Below are 12,614 nucleotides of genomic sequence, written 5' to 3'. Positions count from 1 at the left end.
AATTAACAGGAAGCCAATGAAGAGAGGCCAATATGGGTGAGATATGCTCTCTCCTTCTAGTCCCCGTCAGCACTCTAGCTGCAGCATTTTGAATTAACTGAAGGCTTTTTAGGGAACTTTTAGGACAACCTGATAATAATGAATTACAATAGTCCAGCCTAGAGGAAATAAATGCATGAATTAGTTTTTCAGCATCACTCTGAGACAAGACCTTTCTGATTTTAGAGATATTGCGTAAATGCAAAAAAGCAGTCCTACATATTTGTTTAATATGCGCTTTGAATGACATATCCTGATCAAAAATGACTCCAAGATTTCTCACAGTATTACTAGAGGTCAGGGTAATGCCATCCAGAGTAAGGATCTGGTTAGACACCATGTTTCTAAGATTTGTGGGGCCAAGTACAATAACTTCAGTTTTATCTGAGTTTAAAAGCAGGAAATTAGAGGTCATCCATGTCTTTATGTCTGTAAGACAATCCTGCAGTCTAGCCAATTGGTGTGTGTCCTCTGGCTTCATGGATAGATAAAGCTGGGTATCATCTGCGTAACAATGAAAATGTAAGCAATACCGTCTAATAATACTGCCTAAGGGAAGCATGTATAAAGTGAATAAAATTGGTCCTAGCACAGAACCTTGTGGAACTCCATAATTAACTTTAGTCTGTGAAGAAGATTCCCCATTTACATGAACAAATTGTAATCTATTAGACAAATATGATTCAAACCACCGCAGCGCAGTGCCTTTAATACCTATGGCATGCTCTAATCTCTGTAATAAAATTTTATGGTCAACAGTATCAAAAGCAGCACTGAGGTCTAACAGAACAAGCACAGAGATGAGTCCACTGTCCGAGGCCATAAGAAGATCATTTGTAACCTTCACTAATGCTGTTTCTGTACTATGATGAATTCTAAAACCTGACTGAAACTCTTCAAATAGACCATTCCTCTGCAGATGATCAGTTAGCTGTTTTACAACTACCCTTTCAAGAATTTTTGAGAGAAAAGGAAGGTTGGAGATTGGCCTATAATTAGCTAAGATAGCTGGGTCAAGTGATGGCTTTTTAAGTAATGGTTTAATTACTGCCACCTTAAAAGCCTGTGGTACATAGCCAACTAATAAAGATAGATTGATCATATTTAAGATCGAAGCATTAAATAATGGTAGGGCTTCCTTGAGCAGCCTGGTAGGAATGGGGTCTAATAAACATGTTGATGGTTTGGATGAAGTAACTAATGAAAATAACTCAGACAGAACAATCGGAGAGAAAGAGTCTAACCAAATACCGGCATCACTGAAAGCAGCCAAAGATAACGATACGTCTTTGGGATGGTTATGAGTAATTTTTTCTCTAATAGTTAAAATTTTGTTAGCAAAGAAAGTCATGAACTCATTACTAGTTAAAGATAATGGAATACTCAGCTCAATAGAGCTCTGACTCTTTGTCAGCCTGGCTACAGTGCTGAAAAGAAACCTGGGGTTGTTCTTATTTTCTTCAATTAGTGATGAGTAGAAAGATGTCCTAGCTTTACGGAGGGCTTTTTTATAGAGCAACAGACTCTTTTTCCAGGCTAAGTGAAGATCTTCTAAATTAGTGAGACGCCATTTCCTCTCCAACTTACGGGTTATCTGCTTTAAGCTACGAGTTTGAGAGTTATACCATGGAGTCAGACACTTCTGATTTAAAGCTCTCTTTTTCAGAGGAGCTACAGCATCCAAAGTTGTCTTCAATGAGGATGTAAAACTATTGACGAGATACTCTATCTCCCTTACAGAGTTTAGGTAGCTACTCTGCACTGTGTTGGTATATGGCATTAGAGAACATAAAGAAGGAATCATATCCTTAAACCTAGTTACAGCGCTTTCTGAAAGACTTCTAGTGTAATGAAACTTATTCCCTACTGCTGGGTAGTCCATCAGAGTAAATGTAAATGTTATTAAAAAATGATCAGACAGAAGGGAGTTTTCAGGGAATACTGTTAAGTCTTCTATTTCCATACCATAAGTCAGAACAAGATCTAAGATATGATTAAAGTGGTGGGTGGACTCATTTACTTTTTGAGCAAAGCCAATAGAGTCTAATAATAGATTAAATGCAGTGTTGAGGCTGTGACAATGACCCCAAGCACACTAGTAAATGGGCAAAATTAACTGAGTGAGTTAATTAAAATATTAACTCACCTCTCCAAGATGGCGCCAGCTTATGGCGACATAGTGTTGCTCTGTCTGTCAGTATGTCTGTTGCTGCTGTGTTTTTGCGTGGATTACGCTGTTGGACTGATGAAATATGAAAGACTTACCCTCCTACGCATTCGGGATAATATGGCAAATATTATCACAGTGACAATATGCTATTTTCCATCTCTGTCTGGTATAGCAACTCCACTGCTCAAAAAAGGATGCACATGGATAGGATAGTCCACACAGCCTCAAAGATCATTGGCTGTGTACTCCCTCCCATCTCTACAATTTACGAAACAAGTAACTGTTGGAAAGGGTTGAAGATCCTACTAGATCAGTCACATCCAGTTAACTTCCTTTTCAACATCCTCCCATCAGGTAAAAGGTTGAGAGCCATAACCACTAAAACATCACACTTTCTCAACAGCACTTACTGCAGAGCCATTAAGTACCTAAATAGTTCTCCTACCCTGCACCAGCACCTTATGAAAGTAGGTTTTATGACTATGACTGAGCTCATATACATTGTTGTATTTCTTTTTATCTTTTTATTTATTTAGCATTTTAGTGCAATATGTCCATTTTGTATCTGCTGCGTACTGCACTTAGCACTTTAACAAGCCACTGCTGAGAGTCTATGTTTGCACTTGACACTTTAACCTGACTCAGGTTGAGGGGTCTATTTATTTTTATTTATTTATTTATTTATTATTCTTCAGATATAATGTGTGTGATTTTATGTGGAGTATTGTGTGTATGTATGCTTATGCTTTTTATGTCTCTTGTTTACGAGCACACTGAAACAAATCCCTAGCAACTTGCATTGGTTGCATGGCAATAAAGTATTGAATCTTGAATCTTGAAAATCTTGGTTCCAAACCAACAAAATTAATGTTTTGGAGTGGCCTGCCCAATCACCGGACATAAATCCAATTGAGAACTTGTGGGGCAACATCAAAAAAGCTGTTTCTGAAGCAAAACCAAGAAATGTGAATGAATTGTGGAATGTTGTTAAAGAATCTTGGAGTGGAATAACAGCTGAAAGGTGCCACAAGTTGGTTGACTCCATGCCTCCGATGTGAAGAAATCATGAAAAACTGTGGTTATACAACTAAATACTAGTTTAGTGATTCACAGGATTGCTAAAAAAGCAGGTTGAACATAATAGTTTTGAGTTTGTAGCGTCAACAGCAGATGCTACTATTATTGTGAACACCCCCTTTTCTACTTTTTTTACTAATAGCCCAATTTCATAGCCTTAAGAGTGTGCATATCATGAATGCTTGGTCTTGTTGGATTTGTGAGAATCTACTGAATCTACTGGTACCTTGTTTCCCATGTAACAATAAGAAATATACTCAAAACCTGGATTAATCTTTTTAGTCACGTAGCACTACTATTATTCTGAACACTACTGTAGGTAATAATGATAAGGAAAAAAAACTCCCTCAGGCAGTTTTTGATTGTATGAAGGACTCTCAAGCAGACCGGCCTCAAAAGAGGGACCATCTGCTCTGACCAAGATACCAATAACCAAAAGTCAAAGAAAACACAGCAAAGACAGGTCAAACATGCAAGACACAGATGGTGGAACTAAGCAACCAGACACTCTTCCAGTGCTGTGGTCAGAGTGGCCAGTGAATGAATCCTAGTGTTAAAATGTGTTGAAGGATCAAGAGTCCCTTAAAAAGGCCCATCAGTCAAAGCCCCCGAGTCCAGGTCCTGAGGCCTGTTGGTCCTGGTGCTCATCCTTGGTTCCTGAGTCTCTGGCTCCATCTGAACTGAGCCAGAATCCATTTACAGCTGGACTGAGATGTGGACAGGTACAGTGGAGTAAAAAAATATTTATTCAGCCCCTGATTGTGCAAGTTCTCCTACGTAGAAAGATGAGAGAGTTTTGTAATTTTCATCATTGGTACACTTCAATTGTGAGAGAAAAAATGAGAAAAAAAAATCCAGGAAATCACATTGTAGGATTTTTAAAGAATTTATTTGTAAATTATAGTGCAAAATAAGTATTTGGTCAATAACAAAAGTTCAACTCAATACTTTGTAACATAATCTTTGTTGGCAATGACAGAGGTCAAACATTTCCTGTAAATCTTCACCAGGTTTGCACACACTGTAGCTGGTATTTTGGTCCATTCCTCCATGCAGATCTCCTCTAGAGCAGTGATGTTTTGGGACTGTCGCTGGACAACACAGACTTTCAACTCCCTCCACAAATTTTCTATGGGGTTGAGGTCTGGAGACTGGCTCGGCCACTCCAGGACCTTGAAATGCTTTTTACGGAGCCACTCCTTTGATGCCTGAGTGGTGTGTTTGGGATCATTGTCATGCTGGAAGACCCAGCTACGTTGCATCTTCAATGCTCTCACTGATGGAAGGAGGTTTTGGCTTAAAATCTCATGATACATGGTCCCGTTCATTCTTCCCTTAACACAGATCAGTCGTCCTGTCCCCTTCGCAGAAAAACAGCCCTAAAGCATGATGTTTCCACCCTCATGCTTCACAGTGGATATGGTGTTCTTGGGATGCAACTCTTGTTCCTCCAAATGTGACAAGTTGAGTTTTTACCAAAATGTTCTATTTTGGTTTCATCTGACCAGATGATATTCTCCCAATCCTCTTCTGGATCATCCATATGCTCTCTGGCAAACTTCAGACAGGCCTGGACATGTACTGTCTTAAGCAGGGGGACACGCCTGGCACTGCAGGATTTGAGTCCCTCTCTGCGTAGTGTGTAGCTTTTGTTACTTTGTCCCAGCTCTCTGCAGGTCATTAATCAGGTCCCTCCGTGTAGTTCTGGGATTTTTGTTCACCGTTCTCATGATCACATCTACAATTTTCTTCCTGGTGTCCTTCAACAGCTCTTTGGTCTTGGTCATGGTTGAGTTTGGACTCTGACTGTCTGAGGCTGTGGACAGGTGTCTTTTATACAGATAAAAAATAAATAAAAATTCCCCGGGCGCCTAATGGCGACTTCTGCTCCTACTGGCAATTAGGATGAGTTAAATGCAGTAGACATATTTCATTGTGCAGAGAACATGTTCTTCTGAGCATATGACAATAAAATTCCTTTGAATCCTTTGAATAACGAGTTCCAACAGGTGCCATTAATACAGGTAACAGGTGGAGGACAGAAGAGCTTCTTAAAGAAGAAGTTACAGGTCTGTGAGAGCCAGAAATCTTGCTTGTTTGTGGGTGACCAAATACTTATTTTCCACCATAATTAACAAATAAATGCTTTAAAAATCCTACAATGTGATTTCCAGGAATTTTTTTCTCATTTTGTCTCTTATAGTTGAAGTGTACCTATGATGAAAATTACAGACCTCTCTCATCTTTCTAAGTAGGAGAACTTGCACAATCAGGGACTGACTAAAGAATCACTGAGGAAAGATGTCAGACCGTCATGTGAATGTTTGAACCTTGGACACAGTCAGGTGATCCAACAGGACGTCTGTCTGTCTGTCTTCAAAGTCCTAAACTCAACCCGGTCGCTTCAAGTCAATCAATCAATCAATCAATTTTTTTATATAGCGCCAAATCACAACAAACAGTTGCCCCAAGGCGCCTTATATTGTAAGGCAAGGCCATACAATAATGATGTAAAACCCCAACGGTCAAAACGACCCCCTGTGAGCAAGCACTTGGCTACAGTGGGAAGGAAAAACTCCCTTTTAACAGGAAGAAACCTCCAGCAGAACCAGGCTCAGGGAGGGGCAGTCTTCTGCTGGGACTGGTTGGGGCTGAGGGAGAGAACCAGGAAAAAGACATGCTGTGGAAGAGGAGCAGAGATCAATCACTAATGATTAAATGCAGAGTGGTGCATACAGAGCAAAAAGAGAAAGAAAACTCAGTGCATCATGGGAACCCCCCAGCAGTCTAAGTCTATAGCAGCATAACTAAGGGATGGTTCAGGGTCACCTGATCCAGCCCTAACTATAAGCTTTAGCAAAAAGGAAAGTTTTAAGCCTAATCTTAAAAGTAGAGAGGGTGTCTGTCTCCCTGATCTGAATTGGGAGCTGGTTCCACAGGAGAGGAGCCTGAAAGCTGAAGGCTCTGCCTCCCATTCTACTCTTACAAACCCTAGGAACTACAAGTAAGCCTGCAGTCTGAGAGCGAAGCGCTCTATTGGGGTGATATGGTACTACGAGGTCCCTAAGATAAGATGGGACCTGATTATTCAAAACCTTATGAGTAAGAAGAAGAATTTTAAATTCTATTCTAGAATTAACAGGAAGCCAATGAAGAGAGGCCAATATGGGTGAGATATGCTCTCTCCTTCTAGTCCCCGTCAGTACTCTAGCTGCAGCATTTTGAATTAACTGAAGGCTTTTTAGGGAACTTTTAGGACAACCTGATAATAATGAATTACAATAGTCCAGCCTAGAGGAAATAAATGCATGAATTAGTTTTTCAGCATCACTCTGAGACAAGACCTTTCTGATTTTAGAGATATTGCGTAAATGCAAAAAAGCAGTCTTACATATTTGTTTAATATGCGCTTTGAATGACATATCCTGATCAAAAATGACTCCAAGATTTCTCACAGTATTACTAGAGGTCAGGGTAATGCCATCCAGAGTAAGGATCTGATTAGACACCATGTTTCTAAGATTTGTGGGGCCAAGTACAATAACTTCAGTTTTATCTGAGTTTAAAAGCAGGAAATTAGAGGTCATCCATGAACAAACTGTAATCTATTAGACAAATATGATTCAAACCACCGCAGCGCAGTGCCTTTAACACCTATGACATGCTCTAATCTCTGTAATAAAATTTTATGGTCAACAGTATCAAAAGCAGCACTGAGGTCTAACAGAACAAGCACAGAGATGAGTCCACTGTCCGAGGCCATAAGAAGATCATTTGTAACCTTCACTAATGCTGTTTCTGTACTATGATGAATTCTAAAACCTGACTGAAACTCTTCAAATAGACCATTCCTCTGCAGATGATCAGTTAGCTGTTTTACAACTACCCTTTCAAGAATTTTTGAGAGAAAAGGAAGGTTGGAGATTGGCCTATAATTAGCTAAGATAGCTGGGTCAAGTGATGGCTTTTTAAGTAATGCTTTAATTACTGCCACCTTAAAAGCCTGTGGTACATAGCCAACTAATAAAGATAGATTGATCATATTTAAGATCGAAGCATTAAATAATGGTAGGACTTCCTTGAGCAGCCTGGTAGGAATGGGGTCTAATAAACATGTTGATGGTTTGGATGAAGTAACTAATGAAAATAACTCATTAAGTCCATGTTCCATTAAGTCCAGCTTATTATCAAAAATCAGCAGTGCTGTGTGGATATGTTTCACCCTGAGTTCAGAAAACCTAAAATTATTAGTTTTTTCTGTTACAGCTGTTCTGTACCAGAAAAAAAAACGGTTGAGAAAAATCACGGTGAGTGTGTGTAACCCTCTGACCCCAACAGCAGAAAAACAAAACTGATGGATTTTTTTTAAATGTTATAAATTCAAACCGCAGTTTCTGTGACCACTTTCTCACTTTACCTACATTTTATTGAGTTAATCTATACGTTAGTCTATTTGAGGTGGGCGTGGTTAGCAGCGCTGACGATGTCCTCACAGCGGGCGGGGCTAGTGTTGCCGCCCCCTCCCCTCCTGTGGGCGGAGCCAGTCGTCGTCCGCTAGCTGACAAAGAAAATCTGCTGTTTCATGTAAGTGATCTAACTTTGATTTAGTGTTTTATTACTCGATATTTCGCCATATCACGCTGTATTTGGACAGTACCGCTCTCGGTTGCGTCTGTTTGTCTGCATTTGTTCGCTATAAAGTCCGGAAGGAAACTTTAAAAAGTTTCCACCCCAAAAAAAGTCTGACTACAGTTTTTTTTCTTGGCAGTGAGTAAAGCTAAAAATAAACCTAAAAAGTAACCACAACATTACATGAAAGGACCACAATGGAAATAAGTGTATTTGTCACCTTCTTGTGTTATCCTATTAAATCAATCAATCATAACAAGGCTGCACCACGTACGAATAAAATGTGTAATTATTAATACGGCTACGTACGATTAGCTGCTGGCTTTTTTCCTTCTCAGACTGACGTTTGTTTGTTTGTTTGTTTGTTTGTAGTATTTGGGTCCTTGTTTGTTTGTTTAGTTGTTTGTTTTGTTTGTAATATTTGAGTCGTTTGTAGTATTTCAGTTGTTTCTAGTATTGGAGTCATTTGTTTGTAGTATTTGAGTTGGTTGTTTATTTGAGTTGTCATTTGTTGTGTTGGATTTAAGTATTGGAGTCGTTTGTTTTTTTGAAGTACTGTTTGCGTTTGCTTTGAGTAATATTGTATTTCAAGTATTGTTTCGTGATCAGTAATATTCATCATTTTGATATTAGCAGTAGTAATATAATTATTACAGTAGTCTTATTCAGTGTTTGTGCTTTCATTAGTTTTAGTTTTAATAATCTGTGCTCCTTGTTGTCAAACTGAGGATTTGTTTCAGATTTATTATATATTGACATTTATTTCTGGCAGTGAAATGATTTCAGCTCTCCTTGAGCTGCTTCCAGACCTTAATTTTCACATCAGACAACATGAACACAGGAAAGAAATGATACTACAGATGACTGGAAATGACATGGAGACGCGCAGGGACAGTTTATTCAAGTCACTGTTAAACGGATGAATCATGAAACTGGAAAAATGTTTGTAGAAGCTATGGAGTGTGAGTGTGTGAGGCCAACACACAGAACAGCTGACATTAAAAATGTGGCCTCTCCTGACAGTGTCACATCACAATTTACACACGTTTATTGACAAATACTGAACACAGGAAGCCTCTTAAGAAGCTCTGCAGCTCACTTTACTCACTGCCAAGAAAAGAAAAAAACACCTCCGTGTTGAAAACCATTTGTAAAATTCAGGCGGCTTTTGATGGCTTTCAACAAGTGAGTAACTGAGAAATTGTTTAACAGCTTGGGCATGTTCCAACTTGTCTGTTAAGGTTTCCAACGGAGGTGTTTTTCCTGCCGCGACCCCCCGCGGTCGGGTCCGGCCCGACATGCGACTCTGCCTGCACGTTCTTTCATTACAAAATGTCCGTTAACAATGGAATGTCCGAATAAAGTCCTCATGCCGACTTCTTCTGAAAGTTCTCTGTTCTCTGACGACTTCCTGGATCAACAGAGCCTGAAATGTGGAAGTTTTCAACTTGAAACGGTGAGACGCTGCCGCCTTGAAGCGCAGATCGCCGTCAGGCGCCGTGGGCTGTCCTTAAAGCGACACTACCAGACCAAAATCTCTCATCAGCCGTTAAAATTTTTACCGAAAACCAGCTGAATTTATTGAATGGTGTCCACTCAGTTGTGCCTTACAGCTTTGAAAAAAATTTTATCAAACAAAGCAACAGTCTCTGAGCCATTCCTAAACAATGAAAAAATCGACGAGAGGGTGGATGACTCCTCACTCAAAGACTGCCCACAGGCGAATGACGTAACCGACAGGCGTGAAAAAACTCTTGCATGCCCACAAGGGTTCAAGCATGTCTGATGTAATCACACGTGATTCAAATCCATATAGTTTTTGAAAAAAATAATAAGGTCGGATACTTTTCTAATAGACCTCGTATATTATAACCTAGGCAGCCTGATCTTTTATATTTTTAGTTTTATATTTAGTTTTATATTTTCTGTTGTGTTTTTAATCAGGTTCTTTTAGTCTCTTTCTCTAAAATTGTATTGTAGCATTATTATTTATTATTACTGTTGTTGTTGTTGTTGCTATTATTATTAATATATAAACAAAAGCAAATTTAAAAATATTACAATTTGTAATACATTTGACTCTTTTATGACAACAAACACTGAGCCATTATTATACAGAGAACAAATGCACACAAACGTGCTGACAGCTGCAACAGCTTAATGCTAACTTTAACATTGAAAATGCCATAGACATGCTAACCTGTTAGCATCGGTCGCGTTTTTAAGTTATCAACTGTTTCAGAAGACCATAACAAGTCAGTTTAACATAAAAAAGGTAAATATTACTCACAGACAAAGTGAAATAAAACAATGAATCAAGGAAGCATTAGATCGAAGCACTGCTTCAATCTGCGAATCACTGCTTCGATTGGTTCAAGGTCCAAAGCAAAGCCGCGCTGCAGAAAAGGTGATTACAGACTCGCTGCAGGGTCTGTAATAAATGTAGAGAAATGATCATTTTCCTGACAAACACCCCCAAAAACAACGGCCACTCTGAAGGACCGATAAGGGAATTGTTAAGCAAAATGGTTATTGATGTCGGTGGATCGAATCATTTCTTAATGATACCCTTTGGAAAGGAGTAGAATGCCACTTCCTTGTTTGTTTTAGTGTACTTGGTGCAGTTGATAGTCGAACACTCAGTTCCTTTAGATCTTGATGTTTTTCTGATGTTGCTGGTATGATAGTTATGATCCATGGTCATGAAAAATGCACATAAACAGAAACCTTTGTCTCTAATATGACTCTAGAGTGACACAAAGACTGCCATTGTGTGTCTATAGCAACACCCAATTACACATTCAAAATGGCGGCTGGCGCTCAGCCAATTACAGTGCAGCATATAGGAAGTCGGGCCTCTCTATGTTCTCTCTGCTTGAACTTTATGGCACTATGAGGGTGGGATTATGGCACTATGGGGGAGGGAACCAGGTCAGCCCTGGCTCTGCTGTGATTGGCCGTCTCTGGAGAGCAAGGTTTGATTGACAGCTCCCCCTCTGACTCGGAAGTCAGTCAGAGACAACGGGGTTAAGCGATTATCACCTTGTTTCTGCTTCAAACTGCCTCCAGTCATCATCTGTCTCAGCGACAGATCTCTGAAGCTTCTGTACAACAATCATTTCCACATAAATTCAGCATTATTTCATAACAAATTACAGAAAGTCCTAAAAATGACCTCCTGACACTCGTCTGCAGACTGACTCTGTACAAGAAGTTATTTATTTATTTATGAATCAAATCCAAACAAAACAGGTCCTGTACAAAATCCTGAAATGCTGCATACATGAAAATACAAATACAAGAACATAAGGGGCTTATTGAATATTATTTACAAATAATAAAAGAACTTTGAAGCAGAAACAAGGTGATAATCACTTAACCCCGTTGTCTCTGACTGACTTCCGCGTCAGCGAGGGGGCTGTCAATCAAACCTCGCTCTCCAGAGACAGCCAATCACAGCACAGCCAGTGCCAACCTGGTTCCCGCCCCCATAGTGTCATAAACTTCAAGTGAGAGAGCAGGAATCAACTTTGAGCAGGCAGGGGAGCGCTGGTCCTTGTGCGCGCAAATAGTGCTCCGACATAATTTGCACACGCGTAGTGATAATTTGCGAATGCACAGTGAATATCTGCGCGTGAACACATTTTTTACGCGTGTGGTTTTGGCGCTGATCTGACGCCATAAGTGTGTCTCTGATGTGCACATCACTCTGTTTTCACACTGTTCACAGCTTCACCTCTACGTGTCGCCAGAGGAACAATAGCTGTAGAAATGTGCGTACGCCAGCCAGGATTTTTGTGTGACGCACCGCACATTTCCATGGTCATTTCACTTCTGATGCATATGAATGTTAGCGTGGAGACGGACGTACACCGTGTTTTCGTGTGTACGCAGCCTTTGTGCATGAGGCCCCTGGTCTCCATGTTGGTGCTCCAGTTCCTCATCTTTAGGTTTTAACCTTTATATTTTGGTGACTCTGCCCCCCAACACACACACACACACACACACACACACACACACACACACACACACACTTTGTTCACCTTGTTTAGTCTGTTTCTTGTTTAATTTTGAAACATTAATGTGCCGTTTTACGAGATGGTTGTGGTGGTAATGAATTTATGTCGCCGCCTCAGGTCTGATCCAGTTTCCATCAAAGCAAGGCGTCCTCGTGCACAGGATAGGTTTCCATGGCGGTGAGACTGAGTGTGGAGAGGTGCACACACAGGGAGTCGGTCCAAACATGCTGACCTATGTGGCCCAAGGGTTTGAATGACACATCAGCCATCCAGTCATGATGTTCCGGAGGAAGCTGTGGGTTGCCGTGGTAATTGCTGCCATTCTCTTCCTCATGCTCGCCAGTCAGAGTATCCAGAAGAGACACTTCCTGCTTTTGTCCTCAGCCACTCCCACCGGCCGGGCCACGCCCTCCAAAGGTTCAAGCAGCAGCGATGTGGGTGAGTTGATTTTTGGGGCTATGAATCTGTGTGTGTGTGTGGGGGGGGGTTCAGATGAATCTTATCTGAGATATTTTGCATTGATCCGCGGCTTTTGACAGGGGCTAGGAGGAGGGAGTATATGACTCCTGTCCTGGCTGCACTTCACTGGTTGGTGGTTCATTTTAGGGTTCATTTTAAAATTTTTATGTTTGTTTTTAAGTCCCTCCATGGTTTAGCGCCATTGTACCTCTGTGGGCTTC

At 40.4% G+C, this 12,614-nt stretch overlaps 1 protein-coding gene across 3 annotated transcripts in view; it reads left to right on the top strand.

Moving 5' to 3' along the window:
- Window positions 1–7,777: 7,777 nt before the first annotated feature.
- The window catches only part of st3gal8 (ST3 beta-galactoside alpha-2,3-sialyltransferase 8), a 99,254-nt gene continuing 94,417 nt past the window's right edge, over window positions 7,778–12,614 (top strand). For 2 of the 3 annotated variants that reach the window (XR_004559010.1, XM_034164555.1), the window contains exons 1-2: window positions 7,780–7,870; window positions 12,052–12,372. Coding sequence is in view for 1 of the 3 variants with exons in the window: in XM_034164555.1 (XP_034020446.1) it covers window positions 12,210–12,372 (163 nt within the window). In the remaining 2 variants the exon portion in view is untranslated. Of the gene's footprint in view, window positions 7,871–12,051; window positions 12,373–12,614 lie in introns of all 3 variants that reach the window. The other variant, XR_004559011.1, reaches the window with a different exon arrangement.

Source organism: Thalassophryne amazonica, chromosome 3 (assembly GCF_902500255.1).
Source record: "Thalassophryne amazonica chromosome 3, fThaAma1.1, whole genome shotgun sequence".
Classification (NCBI taxonomy): domain Eukaryota; kingdom Metazoa; phylum Chordata; class Actinopteri; order Batrachoidiformes; family Batrachoididae; genus Thalassophryne; species Thalassophryne amazonica.
This window is presented reverse-complemented; position numbering and strand designations above follow the sequence as displayed.